Source organism: Lycium ferocissimum, chromosome 10 (assembly GCF_029784015.1).
Source record: "Lycium ferocissimum isolate CSIRO_LF1 chromosome 10, AGI_CSIRO_Lferr_CH_V1, whole genome shotgun sequence".
Taxonomy (NCBI): domain Eukaryota; kingdom Viridiplantae; phylum Streptophyta; class Magnoliopsida; order Solanales; family Solanaceae; genus Lycium; species Lycium ferocissimum.
This window is the reverse complement of record NC_081351.1, coordinates 62,043,991-62,066,995: the sequence shown is the minus strand read 5'-3', so window position 1 is coordinate 62,066,995 and position 23,005 is coordinate 62,043,991. Positions and strand designations below refer to the sequence as shown.

Genomic DNA, 23,005 nt, shown 5'->3' with positions numbered 1-23,005 from the left:
TCATGCGCAGAATTTGCATGGACAGATTTATAAAATTCTGCTTTAAGGCAGAATTTGCAAAAGCAGAAGGCAAAAATTAAAGATCACCAATTTAAGGGGCAAAACTTAAAGACCACCAATTTGAAGAACAAAAATTAAAAATCACCCCAAATGAAGGACAATCCGCGCAAAAAAAAAGAAGAAATTGCACAGTTTCCCTTCAAATGAGAAATGAGCTAGTCTTAAATCTTTGCTCTTTAAAATCAAATTTATGCTTAGCCGGGCATAAGTTATTTAAAGCAAAAGTCATGCAGAAAATAACTTGTGAAATATTATGATGTGAATATATAAACGTATGCCACAAGAAAACCTAAGGGTATGACCGAGTGATAATGAAGTGGGTTGATCAGCATAACATTCCAGGTTCAATTTCCAATAGTTACAAAATAGAGTAGTTTGATTTTTTATCTCTATTTTAAGCTTTGATGAACAGAGTTATGTGATGCTTGTTGCCGGTAGAAGTTGTCAAGTATCCCGTGAAATTAGTCGGGTCCAAGTCTGGGACATAACGGTTATCAAAAATTCACAAATAAAGGCAAAAGCGCAAATGAGCGGTTCATAATCAGCGTGGCTTATAGACTCCAACTTTAAAGGAAGCATAATGGTTCACGGCACTGAATTAGTACTGGCTGGCGAGGGAGGGCGCTATCCACACTAAAGAATGTCAGTAATTGCTCTGTTCACGGCGGCGACTAAGCTGGCTGGAGTGCTAGTTACGGTCACCGTTGCGGCCAATGCATTTTCATTCTCAGTCTACCGCAAAAAGAACCTCAAGCCTTTCCGCTCTCCTATAAACGATTCCGCTGATGTTCTTGCTGACTTCAATCTCAATCCCGATGGTAACAATGCTCAGACTCTATCTGCTTCATTTTACTCCCTCCCTTCCAATTTATGTGGTGCACAGTTGGAATTTCAAGTTTTTCTTTCACCGGAATTATTTTATATTCCTTCTAAATATTAAGTTGTTAATTATTGTGATTTATAGTACTTTCAAAATTTAGGATTTTGAAATTTCTAACAGTGCCACATAAATTGGGACAGAAGGATTTTATGAAAGTCTCTGATTGAACATGGAGTTTACCGCATGATACAATAAGTTGTTATGCAAGGAATTTGGTTAAAAGCTTAGTTCATTGGAGAAAATATTAGAGTTAATGGCCAAAAACACCTGAACTATCATTCTTTCGCTAGTGTCACTCACCAATTATCCGTTGTTCCCTTTTTCTACTTGAACTATCATTCTTTCGCGAATTTCACGCACCAATTATCAGTTGTTCCCTTTTCCTACCTGAACTATCACCATCTACTCAATTAGGTGTGTTTTATAGACGGTGATAGTTCAGGTAGGAAAAGGGAACAACGGATAGTTGGTCTAGGTGTGATTTAATACATAGATAGTGACAGTTGAAACTTGCGAAACAGTGATAATTAAGGTGTGTTTTTGACATTATCTCAAAATATTAGGTGGAAGTTCAAAATTTGAGTAGTTACTTGAAGATAATAAATGGAATGGAGTTAAGCCTTTTAGAACGGCTAAAGTAGAAAAAGTTCCCAATATATATTGAAGGGATATACAACTTTTAAAAATATTCACACCACGTAGCCCAATATACAATATTATACAGCATTATACCTGGCGAAAAAACATTATACATAATGTATCAACCTTGTATAAAGTGTATAGTAGTTTCTAAAAGGTGTTTATACACAAATATGGGCTAAAGGGTGCTTATACACAAAGTATAGGCTAGGTGGCGTAAATATTTTCATAAATAGACATGGAGGTTATTCCATTTTTGGATGGTTGATATAAGTGGAAACTCTTCTTGAACGGAAGGGAGTATCATAGAGTTTACTGTTGTAAGTAACTCTCTTTTCTTATACGACTCTCTCAGCATTTATGTGGTTCATGCCTTCGCATAGATGCATATGGTTGTCCTCAAGAAATTGACATAGTTATCGAATATCTGTATATGTGTGAGTACGTGGTTTGACCCGTTTGCAATACTCTCTAGAAGGGGAGCAAGGATTCTTTTTTGGATTGGCTACAGCACCTGCACATGTTGAAGACAGGCTTGATGATGCCTGGCTCCAATTTGCTGAAAATACAGAATCAGATGAACACCAGCAACCTCAAGCAGCAGATGCTATTATGGGCTCTGCTGCAGGTGATGGTGGATCTCAGCAAGCTCCATTACCTCAGGGAGAAGCTACCAAGACCATAAAGAGGAAAAAGTCCCTTAAGATAGCCATCGAGGCACAAATAAGAGGATTTGAGAAGTACATAGAAGTGGAAGAGTCAACTCCAACTGAGCAATCTCATCACAATGTTGCTGCCTGGCATAACGTCCCACACCCGTAAGTTTTATGGATCTGATTCAACATTTTAATTGAAGTCTCAGAACTTATGGTGCATAACATGCTAAATTCTAACTAAATTAAACTGGTAAAGCTTTGCTCTCTGAACCTGTGAACTCTAGATAACCTGATACTAAATATAACGCTCCCATTACACTTTATTTGCTTTGACTTGTTGAATGTTTGGGATTGTGTTAGGGAGGAAAGGCTAAGGTTTTGGTCTGATCCTGACACTGAATTGAAATTAGCTAGAGATACCGGCGTGCAAGTCTTTCGAATGGGAGTAGATTGGTCCAGGATCATGCCTGAAGAGCCACTCAGTGGACTGAAAGAAACTGTAAGAATTAACAATGAAATTCATTTGTCTGCTTCAATATTATTATTTTATCCTGTATGTAACAATTCTTACAAATCATGCTGACACCTTAATTTCTACCACTTTGTAAAACCTACTTCTGTATTACTAACATCATCCCATTTAAGACGTCCCAAATGGGTTCGAGTACGTCACCTGTGCAAAGTATCACTAGTTTCAGGCTAATTTGTAATTATATGTCAAAGAGTTGTGAAGTTCGTTTCAGTTCCAAATTTCTTACCCGCCTTTTCTGTTCAGGTTTCAAATTAGTCTCTACCTAAAGAAACCATATCGACTACCCAAAGTAATTACACCAAAATTTATGTGGATATAGTGGTATCTTTTCAAATTTCAATAAAACCTTTTCTCTTTTTAGAAAACCTAGATTGGGAATAGCCCTCACATGTTTCCCCATTTACGTGCTTGTTTGGATGGTTGGTACCCATTGTATTGCATTGTATCATTATTTTAAATACAATGTTTGTTTTGATTGTTACTTAAATTTATTACATTGTATTTTTAAATCCGTTGCTATGTAATGATGAAAGGCCCATTTTATGTAACGATTAGTGTGGTGGGATATTATGTCATTTCTCCTTCCTACTATACCCTTACTTATTATTTCATATTCCTATATTTCTCTTTACCCTATTATTTTACTCAACTCCACTCTTTACCTATTTGACATCTCCACCTTAGATTTTTGGTTCGTTTACTGCAACCTGTTGCTTTCTATCCCTTTTATCATGATCCATCTCCATTTCCTTGATGCCAAGACTTTTGTTTTTGCTGATTTTGGTTAACCATTTATTTTTATTTTTTAAATTAATTTCATAAGGAGTTGCATGAATTTACTTGCTTAAAATATTTACAAGGCATACTTGGTGATAAATTAGGAAATGAAGCTGTCTTAAATTATTTTTATAGTATTTGTTGATAAATCTAATATTACAACAATTAAGGGTATTTGGGGTAAACTTATTGGTTATTGTACAGAACGATATAGTCAACCCTACTTTGCACCCTCTTTTTCTGAACACCTAGGTATTTCTGAGGGTTTACCAGTTCCGTCCTTTGGCGATTTTGTCATTCTCGCTCCTTCATTTCCCCTCACAACTCTATCTCCTCCAGCTCCACCTTCAACTACTCCACCACTCTTGAGTCTTGACGTATAATCATCATCTGCGCCGTAAGTTGCGCAGACTCTTCATTTTTGCTGCCGAATCGTGTCAACACGACCTGGGTGTGGGTGCGATGGGGGCTTCGCGTGGGATTTGGTCAATCCACATCGGATACTTTGACCAGGGTCCATAGACAAATTTGGGGGGAAAATTGGGATTTTGATTTCTCAAAATAAAAGATAAAACAAATTTAAGACATGGGAAATGACATACCTTCAATTATTATTTTTTTTGCTTTTCCTCTTAGTCAACATTTTCTATTTATAAATGTTTTCTTTCTCATAGACAAAAAAGATAATTTCTAAATTAATTATTAGCAGTGTTATCAAAAGCGAAAAGCGCAAAAAAGCTCTACGGTCAGCAGGGGCTTTAAGCGCAAAGCGCAAATAAAGCGTGGGCTTAATGAAAAAAGGCGCAGTGGTGCAAAAAATACAAACCTATATATGTTTAGTCCAAGACTAATAATAATGTGCATGAATAACAATTTTTTTTTTTTTTTTTTGAGAGAACATGAATAACAAATATATGGACAAAGGAATTGTAAAAACATTACGATAAAGTGAAATATGAATTATCTAGTGTCGGCCTTTCAAGAGAGAATCATTGGCAAGGAAAAGTATGTCTTAGAGCCTTGATGATGACACTAAAGCGCACATAAAGCGAGGCGAAGCGCTCAACATGTTTTGAGCGTCGCTTCAGGGCTTAAGTGCACTTTAAGCGCGCCTTTGACAACATGATTATTAGCATGGTGATCTTTTGACAATTAATTTATGTTTTTTAACGCACATCTTGGAGAATGAAAGATTGAATTCTGTGACATACATGTAAGTTCTCCACAGAATATCTCTCAAAATTTAGAATATCTTTATAGTTCTATTTTTATAATTTTGAACCTTTTTAGTCAAATATACCTGGATTCGTACCCCCGAATCATAAAATTTAGGTTTTCCCGAATTCGACCCTCGGGTCTGCATCAGTATCGGATATCCACACCCGAGTCCAAACAACTTAGTCTGCGCCCTTCATCCGGTCCAGATGATTCATTCCTGACACCTGATTACTTGCCTGTTTTTAACTTGTCTCCACAATGTCCTATTGCGACTCGGAAAGGTATCGTTCTACTCGTAACCCTAATCCTAACTATGCCTCTCTAAGTTATCATCGTTTCTGACTAGCTCGTTATGCCTTTGTATCATCACTGCCACTTGTTTCTTTTCCTAAGATTAGAAGTGAAAATCTTTCTCATCTAGGCTGTCGACAAGTTATGATTGAGGAGATGTGTTCTTTATACTCTTAGTGATACTTTTGATCTTGTTCCTCTATCTCTGGATAAATCTATTATCGGTTGTCGATGATATACACAGCGGATGTTGGCCCTGATGAACCGATTGATCGGCTAAAGGCATGATTGGGTGCCAAGGGTTATACACATATTTTTAGACTTGACTATGACAATACTTTCTCTCCCGTGGATTGCTTCAGTCCGTCTTTTTCTATATATGGTTGCAGTTCGTCATTGGTCACTTCACCGGCTGGACATTAAAAATATCTTTCTTCATGGGGATCTAGACCTTAAAATTTATATGGAGCAACCACTGGGTTTTGTTGTTCAAAGGGAGTCTAGTAACACAGTCTGCAGGCTATGACGATCACTTCATGGTCCAAAGCATTCTCCCCGAGCATGGTTTGGAAAAATTCAACACAGTTATTCAAGAATTTGGCATGACTTGCAATGAAGCGGATCAGTTTGTGATCTAATATCATTCCCCTCCAGATTTGTGCATGTATTTGCTTGTGTATGTTGATGATATATTCATCACATACAATGATGAAGAGGGAACTACCAAACTGAAGCATGACCTTTTTCAACACTTTTAGACCAAGGATCTTGGTTGATTGAGGTACTTCTTCGGTGTTGAGGTTGCTAAATCAAGAGGAATTTTCATTTCACAAAGGACTTATGCTCTTGATATTCTTGAGGAAACAACAATAATAGACCTATTGATTCTCCAATAGATTCCAAGGTTAAGCTTTTACTAGGTCCATGTTAAAATAGAACCTTAATTTATTGCTCATAAATATTTTTAAAATGTTAGTCAGGGAAGCCTCTTTGAGATCCCGAAAGATACATGAGGTTGGTAAGTGTTCCTAGATTCTCCTTTGTGATAGTCATTGGAATGTAGTTACTCACACCATTTGATACCTAAATTCTACCCTAGAGAAACGGTTATTGTTGGATAAACATATGCAAATTGGGCAGGGTCACCCTCTGACAGATGATCTACCTCTGGATATTGTGTTCTAATTGGAGAAAATTTGGTGTTTTGAAAAAGTAAGTAACAAATATAGTTTTAAGATCGAGCGCGGAATCATAATGCCAGGCTATGACATTGGGTACATGTGAACTCATATGGATCAAACAACAAAGGAAAGAATTAGAATTTGGAGAGATTGGTCAAATGGGACTTGTGTGTGATAATCAGGTTGTACTTCATATTGTATCAGATCCACTGTTTCATGAGAGGACCAATCACATAGAAATTGTCATTTCGTTAGAGAAAAGATACTCTCTGGAGACATTGTCACAAGTTCGTGAAGTCAATTGATCCAAGTCCCTTGTCGGTCCTATAACAAATTATATATGTAGCAAACTTGGTACTACTGGGATCTTGCCAATATAGCGTAGGGTCAATTGACTTGATTTGCATCCAGCTTGAGGGGGAGCGTTAGAATCTTATGAATATTACTAGGATCTTGTAAATATAGCCTAGGAGCAGTGACTTGAGATACTTCTTGCAATTATGTAATTTTCCTTTCGTAGAACATGTAGATTTCACTATAACAACAATAAATAAAGAAGGAACAGGTAGATACACTATTTAAACTGCAATGGCTTGAAAGAATAACGAACAATTTTTCTCTCAATCTTCTCTTCCGTGTTTCAATTCTCGCAAAAGTAACATGGTGAATAGTTTCAAATTCTCCTACTGTATTAAGTTATTTGATGTATTCTATAGGTCAATTTTGCAGCATTGGAGCGATATAAATGGATCATTAATAGGGTCCACTCCTATGGGATGAAGGTCATGCTGACATTGTTTCATCACTCTCTACCACCGTGGGCAGGAGAGTATGGGGGTTGGAAACTGGAAAAGACAGTTGACTACTTCATGGAATTTACCAGGTTTGGCTACAGGAAATTTTAGATCTCCAGGGTCGAGCTCATATGTATCAGAAAATTATCCCAGCAGCGTAACTTCAATTATAGATAGTCGATACTCGTCCTTTACACCTATTTCCTTAGTCTGCCAATCAACTATCTCAATATATGTATCTTTTGGTAGCAATTTTGAACACTACATGTAAAGCACTTCGTCAACCAGCACAATTTTATGCAGTTCATGTTTAATCACTGTAATGTGCTTGCAAGTGCTACTCTCCCGTGAACTAATGGATATGTGATTCGATGTTACAGGCTCATTGTTGACTCCGTTGCAGATATAGTGGACTATTGGATCACTTTTAACGAGCCTCATGTCTTTTGTATGCTCACTTACTGTGCTGGTGCCTGGCCTGGTGGTAATCCTGATATGCTGGAGGTTGCTACTTCTGCTTTACCTACAGGTGTCTTCAATCAGACCATGAACTGGATAGCAATTGCGCATTCAAAGGCGTATGATTATATTCATGAAAAGAGGTTTCCAGCTACTCCTTGTTTTTTCTATTTTCATTCCATGGTACAACGAGATTTTCATTTCTCCATCATGTTTAAAGGCATTTTGGAGAATTCAAGTTTGTTATTTGATTAATCTTCTTCCTACTGCTTTCTAGTTTGTTGCTACTATTATTATTTTTTCTTCCGGAGAGGAATTATTGTGAAATCGGACTGATCCAAAAAAGTGAAGTTTGTAAGATTGGAAAGAGGCCATTGAGACGTGTACTACAATACTATATTAAAGAGCTCCATATCCCAGCTATAAGCTATCCCTCATGCCTAGCAGGTAGTGTGCCTAGGACAAAGCTAAATCAATATGATATGGGGGCGAGTATGGAGGTGGAGTCCATAATGTTGTGGTGAAGGATATGCGAGCAAGTATTTGCCATTATGAATATTCAGGCCATCTGGTGTAAAACACCGACATGGCTACACTGTCCAAATGGCAGTTTAGGACAGAAAACATATTTACCTATATGAATACTGCAACGCCTAACTGTATTACTGTGGTCAGTAACTTCATCAAAAGAAATAGGCCCAGCGGAAAGCTTATCAATAAAAAGTAAAAATCTAGCACCCAAGGGTGTGGCTTAGTGATCAATGAAGTGGGTTGAGAACTATGAGGTCTCAGGTTCAAGTCCCAGCGGAACTAGGTGATTTCCTTCCTTGTCCAAGCCTTGGTGGAGAGAGTTACCTAGAACCTGTGCTGGTGGAAGGTAGCAGGTCCCCCATGGCATCAGTTGAGGTGCGCGCAAACTGGCCCGGACACCACGTTTCTAATAAAAGAGAAAAGTAAAAACCTAACAGGATGTGCGTGACTCTTCGAGCAACTATAGATACTTAATGAAAAGTACAGTTTAGCAAATAGTTCTTCCGTTTAGTGCAGTGACTGTTCTACAAGCATTTATTCACTGCAACCGAAATGAAAAGAAAAAAAGTAAATATGTGCTGAGCCTTCGAGAACTGTGCCTAAAAGTGAATATGATCTATAAGAGGGGTTGGCAGGAGTCTCGTGTGAGAACTGAAGTAGTGAACTACTCAAGTGTTGGTGCAACATCAGTTCAAATTCTAGGGATGCCTTTAGGTGATGTATTTTCATGACAGAGAAGTCTGCTATTATGTCCACAATTTGAAGGGAAGTGACATTTTGTTGACAAATATGTGAAGGTTTTTTCTGGTATTTCCAGGCAGATATGATCCTAAGCGTTTTAGCAAGTGGATAGGCAAGGTTGCATATTCTGTCTTGAAAGCAATATTGTCCTACTTCAAATAATAGCTTTTTGCAAACCATGCCGGTCCATACCTTCCAAAAGAATACCACTGGGAAACTTGAATTTCTTTTGAATACCTAGAGTTGCAACGACATGCTTTCTAAAAAGCTGAGGTATCGCTTCTTTATTTACTCCTTGGTACTTCGTTAGGAAACTGAGTCCTATTTCATCATAGTTGAACTTATGTTAGCCGCATCCTTGTGCATGTCATCATTTGAAACACTTTAATTTACTAATATTTTTCATTATATTTTGATTTTCTTTTGTTCTTCTTTCAGTCTTGATTTATTTTGATTGTTCTGGACTTGTGTTACTCAGCAAACCAGCGAGTGCCATTGTTGGAGTAGCTCACCATGTCTCATTTATGCGTCCATATGGACTGTTTGACATCGCTGCTGTTTCAGTCGCCAACTCTATGACCCTTTTTCCTTTTCTGGATAGTATTTCCGACAAGATGGATTACATTGGAATCAATTACTATGGACAGGTATTGGAGTGTCTGGACGAAGTTCAAATAGAAACATTCTTTTTTCTGCTTTTATATTTACTTGTCTTTTGACATTAAACTTTGCACTTCTTTGACTTGAGCAGGAAGTCATTTGTGGTGCAGGATTGAAACTAGTGGAGACAGATGAGTACAGCGAATCTGGGCGTGGTGTCTATCCAGATGGCTTGTTCCGTGTGTTGCTCCAATTTAATGAAAGATACAAACATCTTGATCTTCCCTTTATAATCACTGAAAATGGTGTTTCTGATGGAACAGACTTGATTAGACAACCATACTTGTTGGAACATCTACTTGCAACTTATGCAGCCATGATAGAGGTTTTAACTCTTGGGACTTTATCTTTTAATAATATCCCAAGATTTCACAAGCTTTATTTGATTGATAACGTGGAGTTGTATTTTTTATTATATCCAGGGTGTTCGTGTACTTGGTTACTTGTTTTGGACGATTTCTGATAACTGGGAATGGGCAGATGGGTATGGTCCCAAGTTTGGACTTGTAGCTGTTGATCGTGCCAATAATCTTGCTCGCATTCCACGTCCTTCATACAGTTTGTTTTCAAAGGTGTCCTTTCTGATATATCCTCTTCTTATTCTTCTTGATAATCTTGCTGACATCTTGATTTTTAGGTTGTAGAATCTGGAAAAATAACGGGGGAAGACAGGGAGCAGGTGTGGCGTGAGCTCCAAACCGCTGCTAAAGAGGGCAAAAAGAGACCATTCTATCGAAAAATGAATAAATATGGCTTAATGTATGCAGGTAATACAGGATTGTCATGCCTACTTTTGTCCTGATACAGGTTTCAGACAATTCAAGATTTTAATCAAAACTTTGATCCATATCCCCTTGAATAGATGGATTAAAGCGATTCTTGGGCCAAATATAGATCTAGAGTAAAAATATTGCAATTTGAAATCTAAAAGAAGTTACGCCATGATTGTTCCAGATGCTAATTTGGTGCCACTGCTCTTTAGTTATCCATTTGTCTGTTGATCTAGCTATAAATAACTCTCATGTGATGTACTCTTGCTGGAGAGCATTCTACAAACAAATGGTAAATGACCTTTATCTAGCCTTTTTGCTGTGGTTGGTGAATGAGGTTAGCTTAGGGAAATGGCACTTTGATTGCCTTAATACCTTAGCAGACTACCACAAGCATGGCACCTGCATGAGGGATCAAATTCTTTGTTTCTGACCTCAATGATAAGGAATGTAACATGATTATGCCCTCCCATTTTTAGCGGTATTATAAATAGCCAATTGTTGCTGATTATCTGTTCCTTTCTCAGGAGGCCTTGATGAGCCCATATGGCGACCTTATATAAAAAGAGATTGGCGGTTTGGGCACTATGAGATGGAAGGTTTACAGGATCCCTTGAGCCGTTTTGCACGATGTCTTCTGCATCCTTTCTCGCTTAAAAAGAAGGCAGAGACTCAGAGAGAGAGTGATCTGATTCTTGAGCCTCTCACCGCTAACATCTAGTTACAATTGCTTCAGAATATTTAAAGAATTCTCCTTGAGAATCCTTTACTGGATGCCATAGTAAGGTATGCCTTTCAGCATCTGCTGCGCCTATGCAATGGTTAGGAGATAAAAAGATCATGCAGAATGCTGTTATTTTTGTAGAAAATTTTAGTAAATATGTAAATATTTTGCTATTTTAAGCCTATCTGTTAGGGATCTACCTAGGGATCTAGATTTTGATGGAGGTTATTTGCTCTTTATCTAGGGTTTTGTGAAGCCTGTGAGCATTAGACTCTGCTTTTATTTATTTATCTATTCATTGACAACTAGGAGCACATCTTATGGAGGACATAGAAATGAGATGAAATATGTATGAGACTTGATATCAATAAATTTAAGAATAGTTTGCAGTTATAGCTCATGGCAGCCATTCTTGCATAGCTAGTTAGGTTTTGAATGTAAACTATTTCAATCTCAAAAGTTGCGGTGTTATGATGGATTGCAACTGTTGTATTTTAGTCGGTCAGGGGAAGCGGTAGCTTCGTGCTCTGCTTCTCTCGCACTTGCTTCCGTGTGAAGGCTTAGAGCCCTTTTCGCTAGGTCCAAAAGCTTTCCAAAAGATCTGATTCAACAGAAATCCCATAGCTGATATGTGGCCCGCTTAACCTGTTATAATTATATGCAATTTTGGCATTCCACTACTGGAATTTTGGAGTTCTGATGGAGCATTTTGAAGTTTGCTTCCTAGAACTAAATATATACTATTGCATTTTCTGCTGGTTCTGTTACTGTATCTTCCCCCATTAGTTTGGTTAACTTTTTTTTTTTTTTTTTTTTGGCAATCAAGTATTTCTCGTTAAGTTGCTGATGAAATTTTGTATTCAGTTGTAGGAAGCTAAGATGCGATTAAACAGTTGAATGGATCAATCTCGGTGAGATTTTTGACTGGGAAATTGAGAAATGACAACTGCAATTTGATATTTGGTTTGGGGGAGAACCAGAAAGTGCATTATTCAGGGCACTGTTTGCCTTGAGAATCCTGTAAATGAACAGTAATTGTTGTATTCTAATAAACTTTATTGAAGTGTAAAGAATTGTAAATTTGAAGGATCTGCTGGCTCCACCATTTAGTAGATACTTGGTGTGATTGTATAAGTGAACTACTAGTGTTATATTTAACACACCATTATGGTGTGAATAAAGGAAACAGTGTAGTAGTGCTTAAATAAGCATACCCATGTTTCCTCAATGTTTCACCAGACATTTGTATTAGTGCGTAATGGAGTTGTTTCTTTTCGAATTTGGATTAGTTACCATAAGCTTATGATACCGCATGGTTGAAAAAAAAAAAAAAAAGATTTAACAGTTTTCTGATGTACACCTGGCTTTGTTTGTGGGTCTCATAATCTTGGATCATGTTGAAGTTATCCAATTTGCTTAAATGGAATTGGTCAAATAAGTAATACGCTGACCATTACTTTTATTAGTCTCTGATTTTTGTTTGAGGCAACATGAAAAAGAATTTTCTTGTAATCTATTTTTCGCAGAAGATGCAAATAAGAGAATAGAACATTGTTTATAATCATTTAAGTGATGTAGAAGTCAAATTAGAACTGTTAAACAGAGATTTCATCGTCGCACATTATTTTGAATTTAAGAAATTATGTGCTTAATTCAAAATGAAAAAAAGGTAGAACTTATGATCCGTGCTCAACGGATGGATACAATCTTTGTGCAGTGGGTATAAGTCCAACTCAATATTTTTAATATAGAGTTTAGTATATATGTGAAAAATATAATTAAAAAAATAAATAAATAAGTTCAGTGCTAAAAGTTATCAAGATTGAATTCATTAAATTTTGATATTAAATTCGCCTAAATAGCTGCTCATATTTTATCACCTATTTTTTAAGAGAATTGTTAAATTACTATTATTCAACCATTTCATTTATCAATAAAAGTAGGTATCAAGATTCTGCCATCAGAAGTGCATGAGTCCTCCAATTTGGCAGAAAAAGCATGTAAATAAGAAAACTAAATACTACATTTATTAAATCAATCACCCATCTTAGAGGAACAATCACAATCCTTTTTTTTTTTTTCACGGATCAACAACATTCCTGACCAAATCTTGACACAATTCGAACATTTGATCCTCAATTGGGAACTTTTAAAATCTTTTACTTTGAAGTAACTTATCTTTAACGGGAGTGACAATTTATGTTTGCTCAAATTATTTGAGAGCCATTTTTGTCTTTTTAGGGGACAGTCTGTGTTGACCATTTATTTATTATGGGTATGTTGTTGTTGTCGTAGACTTTAATTGTTTTTTGAATTTTATTTAATTAAAACAAATGAGAGATGAAGTAAGAAGACACAGCGGGAGATAGATGAGTCAAATTAAGGAGTAACATCTTGATAAACATAAAATTTTGATAATTTTATTTTATTTTGAGAAATTAATTTTCTATTTCTACTTCCGAAAGAAATGTACATATTTCTATTTCTAGCAGAAGAAAAATTAATTTTGGTACAATTCAAAATTACTTATAATATTTTAAAAAAATTTAGTCAAACATTTTGTTCATGTGCTCAACTTTTTTTACAAAGTTTGGCCACACAAGTTATGGATTCAACCTACTTATTTGAGTTTTTAGCTATTTGTAGTCTCATAGCATATACACTTTGTTCATTTTTACTTGTTCACAACGTAAGAAATAATAAATGAAGTGCATGTTTTGTCATCATATTCATGATATTTAGCATTTTAAAAAGTTTTGAGAAATGATTTGGGGAATGAATAATTAATGTTAAGGAAAAATCAGAAAGAGAAAAAAAAAAGTATTATTCTCTTGATATATTAATAACAACAACAATATACGCAGTGAAATCTCACAAGTGGAGTCTAGAGAGAGTAAAGTGTACGCAGATCTTACCCCTATCTTGGGAAGTAGAAAGATTATTTCGGGTAGACCCTCGGCACAAGGAAAAGCAATTCATAGCAGTCCAAAAAAAATAATGAAAATGAAGAGGCCATGACAAAATACAACATAAAACATGACAAGCAGTCTGAAAAAGAAACAATAACAAGCACAAATAATACGATAATCGAAGAACATGAGACAACATATAATAACATAAATCGAAGGACAAGGAAGTACAAGGATAATACTACGACTACTAGTATGGAAGGATACGCAGGACAACGCTCAACTACCTACTAACCTTCTACCCTAATATGTGACCTGCATAACCTCCTATTTAAGATCATGTCCTTGATAAGCTTAAATTGCATCATGTCCTGTCTAATCACCTCTTCCCATTACTTCTTCCACCTACCTCTACCTCTCCTGAAACCGTCCATAGCCAACGTTTCACAGCTTCGCACCGGTGCATTCATGCATCTTCTCTTCACATGTCTGAACCATCTCAATCTCGCTTCCCACGTCTTGTCCTCCACCAAGGTCACTCCCATCTTGTCCGGAATATCTTCATTTCAAATCTTATTTCTCCTAGTATGTCCACACATCCTGTCACGACCCAACCGGAGAGCCATGACGGGCACCCAAAGCTAACCTACCGAGCGCCTCATGACATACATCTCATAATCATATCTAAGTGGGCCACAAAGCTAACTCATAGATATCATAATTTGTAAGGGATATGAGTCCAAGAGATATGTGCACACATATATGTATTCGCCATCAAACTATGCCCATATACAAGCCGACAAGGTTACTAAAATGATATAACAAAACTGAAAAGGTCATAGAACACCTAATTGTACACATCTATCTAGAGCCTCTACATGGAATGCATAACATCATAAGGATGGGACAAGACCCCACCATGCCCATATATATACGCAAAAGAATAGTACTACCGAACCGCAGCCTCCGAACAAAGGAGCGCTCCGTGCAATCGCCGATGGCGCCACGGGGTCCGTTCCGTCTCCCCGTCTTACCGCGAGCATGAACGCAATTCCCACAAACAAAAGGACGTCAGTACGAATAATGTACCGAGTATGTAAGACATGAGTAACAACATAATGAAAGTATAAAGATAACATAAGATAAAGGAGATCAACTTGTACCTTTGAATGCCTCTTAAGGCAGATGTCATGCATGCTTGACTTTTTTTTTAAAAAAATATATATATATTTTCATACATATATATACATTACCGTACACGGACATATAGGCTCGGTGTTATCATAATATCATCATTATCCTGTGTCCGGGGTAGCATCATAACCTGTCCACTACAGTGGTGTGCACATCTACATGGCTGCCCGGCCGACTATAGCGTGGCTCGATGTGAGAAAATACATACATACATATATAAAGCATGCATGAGATCCCAAATAAAAGCTATAACTGTATCGGAGTGACGTAAGGTCGGTAAACCTCCGATTGTCAATATGGAGCTATCATCATGAACATGTCTCACCTTGAAGGAACAACAATCGTAAGATGAGATCAATATCGATAAACAAGATCAATAATCAATAATCATGAGACAAGGATCAATAATATCATAAGGGAATCAAGAATATATGCTTCTAGCATTTCTAGGGATGGAGTCAATATGGATATCATTCGAATGGGTTGTATCAATGAGATCATGCCATAAGAAAAAGAGGGGCAGCCTTACATACCTTGTCATCTCCTTAACTACTTAACGCTTATACTCCCAAGCTTGTAAATCTACATTCAAGATGATTCATACTAGAGTTAAGCCTTGAAAACTCTCATGAGGTCAAACTAGAGTAATTAGTGAGCTAGCGAAAATTGGGCAGCATTTCCCCAATTTTATCTACTTCCACCAAAATCCAAAACAACTCCCAAACAACAATAACAACACCAAAAATACCATAGTAAAGAAATTATATTCAAATTAAACTTGAATCAATCCAACATCCCCTTCCAAAAATCAACCCATAGCCATCAACTTCAACTTAATACCTTGTGACTTCTCCACTATGATTCTCTTCTTTTTTAAGACTTGCTAAACCTTCAAGTCACCTCAATCATAAGAAATAAGATGAAGAACATACCTTATGCTAGAAGAACTTCACCTCTCTCAACTTCTTCCAAGACCAAATTCATCACAACATTAGGTAGAGGCAAGAACAATCATGTTCCATAAATTAGCTTGGGGTTTTGGGGTTTGATCTTCTCTTGTAATGGTATGGAATGTTTTGGAATGGCGGAGAACCTTCAAGAACACTCTTATAATGTGGAGAGAGAAGTGTGAAAAGTGCATATGAAAAATGGGACCTTTTGGAGCTTAAAAAGGGTTTAAAACCGCCCCACTGCTTCATGTTGCGGTGGAGATGCGGCCCAGCAAGTTGGACTTGAGGCCGCATACTCCCACAAAGAACATAGGGTGGTGTTGGGCAATAAGGTCCCTTAAAAATGGGAGTTTCCGGCCAATATGCTGCACAACAAACTCAGTATGCGGCCGCAAACTGCACAAAATCCCCACTTTCCGCGAAAATGAATTCTTTTCGATTTTTTTGACCTTCAATCCTTATGGTACCTCCTTAACACTTATGTAGCCTCTCATAAACCATCTAAGAATCCCTGTAACTCCCTCTCAAGCTAATGCTAAACAATTTATAGCACAAATGATGCAAAATCTTCTAAAAACATGACACTAATTCTAACCTCCAACGAACTTTCTGCCGCTGATTCATTTAACTCCGAAACCTTAAGGTACATACTTAAAATTGTTAGATATCTTCCTTAACTTTGTAAGGCTTCATGTCCACTTTGGGCTTACGTTAGTTTACTTATAATGCAAACGACGCGAAGTTTTCCAAGATGTAACACATCCATCGCAACATCCTCATTTTCGTAACCTTCATCTTCTAAACGTGAGAGTTCTTGATTAGCCAACACTCCACCCCATATAACATAGTCAGTCTAACCACCACTCTATAAAACTTGCCTTTAATTTTTTGTGGCACATTTTTATCACAAAAGACTCTGGATGTAGCCCTCTATTTAATCCACCCAAGATACTTGAAACTCTCTCTCTTTTGAATGGCTTAGGTACCAAGCCTCACTTCCACGTCAGCCTCATGCGTTACGTCGCTGAACCTGCATTCCAAGTACACTGTCTTTGTCTTGCTCAACCTGAACCCTTTACACTCCAGGGTTTGTCTCCAAATCTCCAACTTACCATTAACTTCACTCAGGTCACGCCAATCAAAACTATGTTATCCGCGAATAATATACACCATGGCATCTCACCTCGAATTTGCCGCGTCAATCCATCCATCATACACCAAATAAAAATGGGCTAAGAGCTAATCCCTAGTGCAACCCCATCACAACCGAGAACTTCTCTGAGTCTCCTCCCATTGTCCTTACTTGGGTCTTGATTCCACCATACATGTCCTTGATCACCCTAGTGTACACCACATAAACACTTCTGCCTCCGAGCATCTCCATAAAAATCTCTCTTGGGACTTTGTCGTATTCCTTTTCTAAGTCGGTGAACACCATGTATAAGTCCTTCTTCCTTTCGTATACAGCTCCACCAGTCTCCTTACAAGATGATTGGCTTCTGTAATTGACTGTCTCGGCATGAATCCAAACTGGTCATCAGAAATAGACATGTCTCTCCTCACCCTCATCTCCACCATCCCGTCGTCCAACAACTCGATTTCATAGTGTAATGTCTTAACAACTTGATGCCCTTAAAAATGATATTACACAAACTTGTCGAATGTCACTCTTTCGTAGTTTCTTGATATATTAAAATATATAAATAAAAATTTATTTTTAATATAATAAATAAATAAAAATGAAAGGAATCATTGTACTCCGCCCACCTCCCCTTTTTGGGCATTTTTCACATTGGGTTGATTTTAAACGCCAACGTCTTAAAAATGATATTACACAAACTTAAATTTGGGTCATTGCCCTATATTTTTTTTTATATATACACTTTTCTTGTATCATGTACGATCTTATAAGCGCTCTTTCTCAAGGAAAATGGTTTCTAAAAATATTTTTGAAAAATCCGGAGTTTCTTGATATATTAAAAAATGTATATAAATAAAAATTTATTTTTAATATAATAAATAAATAAAAATGAATGGAGGGACTACTATGCAAACATTTCATTATACATACACAATCCAAAAATAAGAAAAATCCACAAAATCTGTTTGGGTCAGGGGTTTGTGGCCTCCACATTCTCCAGAAATGTGTACATACCATAAACCACCAACACACAGCTTTCTCACACCTCCTAGTTCTTCACCGTTTCCACTCTCACAGTAAGTAACCCCTTCTCTCCGTCTCTCTCTTAGGGTTTTTGGACATGCAATGCTTCAACAAAGGAGACGCTGTAGAAGTCCTAAAAACACACCCTTATACCATCTGGTTCCCAGCCACCATACTCAGATCAACCCCAACCAAAAATGGTCAAATTTACGTTGAATTCAGCACCCTTTCCGACAGGAGGGAGTATGTTAATGTCGGTGATGTGCGTCCTACACCTCCACAAGAGCTACACAAGTACTTCAAAGTTGGTGATAATGTGGAAGTTCTTTATCAAGAAAAGGGGTGGAGAAAAGGGAAAGTGAATGATATCTTGGAGAATTCTATGTATTTGGTTTCACTTCTTGATGAGGGAGATGAAATTGTTAAAGTGGAACAATGGTGTTCAAGGGTTTATAGACATTGGGATCATGGTTCTTGGGTTCCTCCTCTTCAGGTACTCTTTTAGCTTAATTTTAGTTTAAAATATACATTGCTTTAGTCCACTTTTGCTCCCAAATTAGTCAAATTGACTTTGAATTGCTCCCGTTTGGCTATAGACTTGAAACTTGAAAAGTTGAGTTTTTGAAGTTGTGATTTTTGGAACTTGAAAATATTTTGAAGATACATATTCAAAATCTGATCAAATATCATGGCCAAACAGACATTTGAAGAGAGTACTGTAGACCTTATTGCATGTTGGTTTTAGGAATTTATATATATTGAGATTAAATGGGGATATAGTTGACTGCTTACCTGTTTTATTCCATACCCTGCTTTTGATGCAAGTTTGAATTTGGGAAGAAATCTAGCTAAAAACTATGATAAGCTAAAGCTGTACTAAAAGAGCTAAAATATCATTTTCATTGACAAAGCTTCAAAAGAGTTACAACAACAGAATGTAAAGGAAGATAGCCTAACTAATGGACATGGGGTAAATGTGTAACTAAGAAAACTAAACTTAAGGGTCTGAATGTAAATAATGGAACTTGTGTTGTCCCTCTGTAAACCAACTCTCCAACGGCTGTACTAATCCATCCAACTACACCAGGTACAACCGTCACAAGCATAGCTCATCTTCAATGTTATAGTTTCACAATTTAAATCGTATCAGCTTTCTCTCCCAAATATGTGTTTTTAATAAAATGGGATCTTTATTGGTTTACACTTTGCATCTCTTCTTGGTTGTTATTATTGTTGATCGAAGTTGCATTTTAGTGCTCGCCTAACACAAAGGGGAGCTTTTTCTAAGTGGGTCGCTTCGCGCAAGACATTGCTTAGGACCAACGGGTCACACGACAGGTGCACGATCTACTTTGCACGTTCCATCCTTCAGCCGTTTGCCTATCGGCTTTGCAGGCAAGCTACCTTGATCCGTCTTCAGCTTCGATTCGTTACACTCAGAAGCTCCAACAAGCCCTAAAGTTCCTTGATTCTTGATTTTCCCAAGGATTATGCTGTTGGTACTCGAGGGAGTGGAGGTTGCTGAAATTTTTTATTTTCTGTTAATCTTTTTCAGTATTAGTACTAGCATATGAAGGGAGACATTACCTTATCAAAAAAAGAAAGTACTAGCATATGAAGGGATGTGTAGCCGAGAATCCTGTTAGTCTTTCTTTTTTTCAATTGGATTTGGACTGAAAGCCTTGCACTTTGATCCTAATTTTACTTGATAGTTAGGTGACAATCTCTTGATTGATCTGATGGTTTGACAGAAAAGCAAGAGGAAAAAAAATCATTTTGGCGCTCATGCACAAATAATGCAAATCCAAAGGCTGTAGTAAACTAAAAGGCATGACAGTTTTTTCTCTTTCATTCCTTGACAATTTTTTATTCCGAGGAAGATGCTACGGTGAAATATATATGAGATGAATCAAATCTTCCTCTTTGTCAAGAAATAAACAAAACGAAAAATGTAGTTGAGAATGCTTCCTTCTATTACGCTTATTTGGCATGTGCTCATAATAATACAGGAAATTGTAAGAGATATTTAGTAGGGCAGTTAGCTGAATATTCACTCGGTGGAGCTTACATTTCCTGTATAATACCTTGTTAAAATTCTTTTGATGTATTGTAGTCTAAAGTTTATCTCTTTCATGTATACTACCTAGTTAAAATTATTGCGAGGCAGAAACTTATCAAAAACAAAATATTGTTGCAATGCAGAAGAATATACCAGAGGTAGAGCTAAAGTCAAGAAGGATCAAACTGAGGATAAAGTGTAGCAGATGTTGGAAGGAAACATTCAGCGAAGGGATGTCTGTGGAGGTGAAACGTGATAAAGAAGGTTGCTATGGTTCATGGCATACTGCAGTTATTGTCGAAGCTGTTGGCTATGACAAGTTTTTGGTTGAATACCAGAAACTGAAAGCAGTTAATGAGTCTCAATTTCTCAAAGAAGAGGCTGATGCTTCTTGCATCAGACCATGTCCACCTGAAATCCGATCGTTTCATCCTTTTGAACATCTTGATAGGGTAGATGCTTGGATCAATGATGGATGGTGGGAAGCTCATATAATAGACGTTCTTGGTGGTTTTAATTATGTAGTGTGTTTGTTGACCACAGAGGAAGAATTGGTGTTTGAGCATTCTATGCTGAGGCCTCATCAAGATTGGGTCAAAGGGAAATGGGTTACTGGCAGAGAGGTATGTTCCTCTTCTCTCTTCCTCGTTCTTCTTGGTTTTTCCCTCGAGGATACATAATAATCTTCTTTTCCTTTTTTCATTCTCCTTGGCTCAATTTCTTAAAGTTTGATATGCCAACAAGTTCATCTGACATGACATTGAAGTCAAAGGAGCTGAAAATCAGGATAAAGTGTAGTGGAACGACTTCGGAGCCGAAATTCAGCAAAGGTATGAGGGTAGAAGTGAGAAGTGATGAAGAAGGATACCAGGGTTCCTGGTACACTGCAGTTATTGTTGATTCCATTGGTCAGCATAAGTTTTTGGTGGAATACTTGACACTAAGAACTGAAGACGAATCTGAGCCCCTTAGAGAAAAAGCAGATGCTTCTGACATTAGGCCCTGCCCCCCTTTAATTCAAAGAATTGACAGATTTAAAATGCTTGAAGAAGTTGATGCATGGTATAATGAGGGATGGTGGGTTGGTCTTATATGCAAAATCCTTGACGGCTTAAAGTACATGGTTTATTTTTGGACCACAAATGAGGAGCTGGAGTTTGACCATTTCACTTTGAGACCCCATCAAGACTGGATTGATGGAAAATGGGTCATTGCCTTCATGGTAGGACAACCTTATTTTTTTGATAATTGCTATTTCGTTTGTTCTTCAAAAGCTTCATCCACCATTATTTGCTTCCTCATTCCTATATGATTCACGTGACATACAGAAAAAACCTCAAATCGAAGTGAAGCCCAAACTAAAGGGACAGAGAGGTGGAGTAGCCAAGCGTACCAATTTTTGCGTTGGAGCAAAGGTGGAGGTGAGGAGTGATGAAGAAGGTTACCAGGGTTCATGGTACCCTGCAAAGATTGTGAGACCTCTAGGAAATGAGAAGTATCTGCTACAATACCAGACTCTAGAAACTGATGATGAAACTGACCTCCTGACTGAAGAAGCAAATGCTCTTTCTATAAGGCCTTATCCCCCACTAATCCAACAACCTGACCAATTCAGGCCACTTGATGAAGTTGACGCTTGGTATAATGGTGGGTGGTGGGCTGGTCAAGTGTGCAAAGTTCTCAAAGGTTCTAATTATACGGTCTACTTTCCAACGGCAAATGAGATCTTGGAATTTCAGCATTCTGATTTGAGGCCTCATCAAAACTGGCTAGATGGAGAATGGGTTGCTGCTAAAAGGGTATGATGTGATTCTTTTTTCGTTTTAAGTAGCTAACTTATTTTGTGAAGTTATTAGCATAGAGCTGCTAATTGATGATCTTGCCCACAGGCTTTGGTCTAATGGTAAGAGCGCAACTTGTGATGTGTATTAGGCGCATGTCACGGGTCCGAACCCTGCTGGAGACAAAAGCCGAGGAAGGTAGAGGGGCGGGCCCATTATCCGCTGAGTTTTGAACCGTGCGCCACTGGCTCTCGGGGATTTATTGGTTATGAAAAAACAAAACAAAAAAAGAGCTACTATTAATGATCTCTGGTATATTTGGACATAAAGACTCCCAAATTGTTTTTTTGTTTAGCTGTGATCATGAGGTTTGCTTCTCCGCTTTCTGTTTTATTGCGTCTAACAAAGTAAGAAAAGAAGGAAAATTTCTTGACGGTGCAATCTCTTCCATTTCATTCTCACACTGTTGGATATCTTGATCTGGAATACACAACCTTACTTGTCCAGAATGTGTTGCTTTGCAGGGTCCTATATCATGATCAGGGCAAAGCATGATGGTATTTACCGACGTGAATGGTTAGCACAATCTTCGAAGATCTTGGCACTTGGTCATTCATGGAAACATCCAACTGTGAATTCTGCAGAGCGAAAGTTGCCTGACTTGTATATAGTGGGGTATCGTTGTACATGAGTAGTATGATGGATGAACTTGGAAGAGCTGAACTTGTCCATAACCTTTTTGTAACTATTATGACTAATTAAACAAACAAGCCTCTGTTAGATCAAATTGCTTACATATAAAAAAAGATTATTTACTCGCAAGGTTAATTGCAAATGAACTCTTAACTTGATTTGAATTGCTTACTGCAGAAAATTCTATCATTATAAGGGAACTCGTAGCCGATATCTTTTGGGTGCGAAAAGGGTAAATTCTGTTCCAGTGCAATAGCCCGCAAACCTGCAAAACTTGGGTAAGATCCGAGTGGGTAGCCTTAACCAGGCTGCCCGAACCTGTCTGATAACAGGTGTTGCCCG

At 37.5% G+C, this 23,005-nt stretch overlaps 2 protein-coding genes across 6 annotated transcripts; both read left to right on the top strand.

The window, feature by feature from the left end:
• Positions 1-469: 469 nt before the first annotated feature.
• Positions 470-12,192, top strand: LOC132034471 (beta-glucosidase-like SFR2, chloroplastic). The gene is made up of 12 exons (XM_059424841.1): positions 470-878; positions 2,055-2,397; positions 2,596-2,734; positions 6,951-7,117; positions 7,409-7,630; positions 9,238-9,406; positions 9,511-9,744; positions 9,842-9,991; positions 10,057-10,186; positions 10,717-10,975; positions 11,778-11,953; positions 11,985-12,192. Exons 1-10 carry the CDS (start codon positions 701-703, stop codon positions 10,908-10,910), a joined length of 1,926 nt encoding a protein of 641 aa, XP_059280824.1. The 5' UTR covers positions 470-700; the 3' UTR covers positions 10,911-10,975; positions 11,778-11,953; positions 11,985-12,192.
• Positions 12,193-18,058: 5,866 nt separating this feature from the next.
• LOC132034470 (protein AGENET DOMAIN (AGD)-CONTAINING P1-like) lies at positions 18,059-22,821 on the top strand. Of its 5 annotated transcripts, none has more exons than XR_009409106.1 (6): positions 18,060-18,623; positions 20,333-20,812; positions 20,917-21,411; positions 21,518-21,988; positions 22,079-22,338; positions 22,495-22,821. XR_009409106.1 is itself a non-coding variant. In XM_059424839.1 (6 exons), exons 2-6 carry the CDS (start codon positions 19,621-19,623, stop codon positions 22,507-22,509), a joined length of 1,488 nt encoding a protein of 495 aa, XP_059280822.1. In that variant the 5' UTR covers positions 18,502-18,623; positions 19,526-19,620; the 3' UTR covers positions 22,510-22,821. The 5 variants fall into 5 exon arrangements, 4 of the variants coding, with proteins under 4 accessions (XP_059280819.1, XP_059280820.1, XP_059280822.1 ...); XM_059424839.1 differs by lacking the exon at positions 22,079-22,338 and adding an exon at positions 19,526-19,647 and having other exon boundaries at positions 18,502-18,623; XM_059424836.1 differs by lacking the exon at positions 22,079-22,338 and having other exon boundaries at positions 18,059-18,623.
• Positions 22,822-23,005: the final 184 nt, after the last annotated feature.

Excerpts from the sequence above, each read along its gene's own strand:
- LOC132034470 (XM_059424836.1), top strand. The coding sequence starts at position 18,228 with ATGCAATGCTTCAACAAAGGAGACGCTGTAGAAGTCCTAAAAACACAC. Across the intron at positions 18,624-20,332 it reads CTTGGGTTCCTCCTCTTCAG|AAGAATATACCAGAGGTAGA; the intron begins GTACTCTTTTAG and ends GTTGCAATGCAG. Across the intron at positions 20,813-20,916 it reads AATGGGTTACTGGCAGAGAG|TTTGATATGCCAACAAGTTC; the intron begins GTATGTTCCTCT and ends AATTTCTTAAAG.
- LOC132034471 (XM_059424841.1), top strand. The coding sequence starts at position 701 with ATGTCAGTAATTGCTCTGTTCACGGCGGCGACTAAGCTGGCTGGAGTG. Across the intron at positions 7,118-7,408 it reads TACTTCATGGAATTTACCAG|GCTCATTGTTGACTCCGTTG; the intron begins GTTTGGCTACAG and ends TCGATGTTACAG. Across the intron at positions 9,407-9,510 it reads GAATCAATTACTATGGACAG|GAAGTCATTTGTGGTGCAGG; the intron begins GTATTGGAGTGT and ends TGACTTGAGCAG.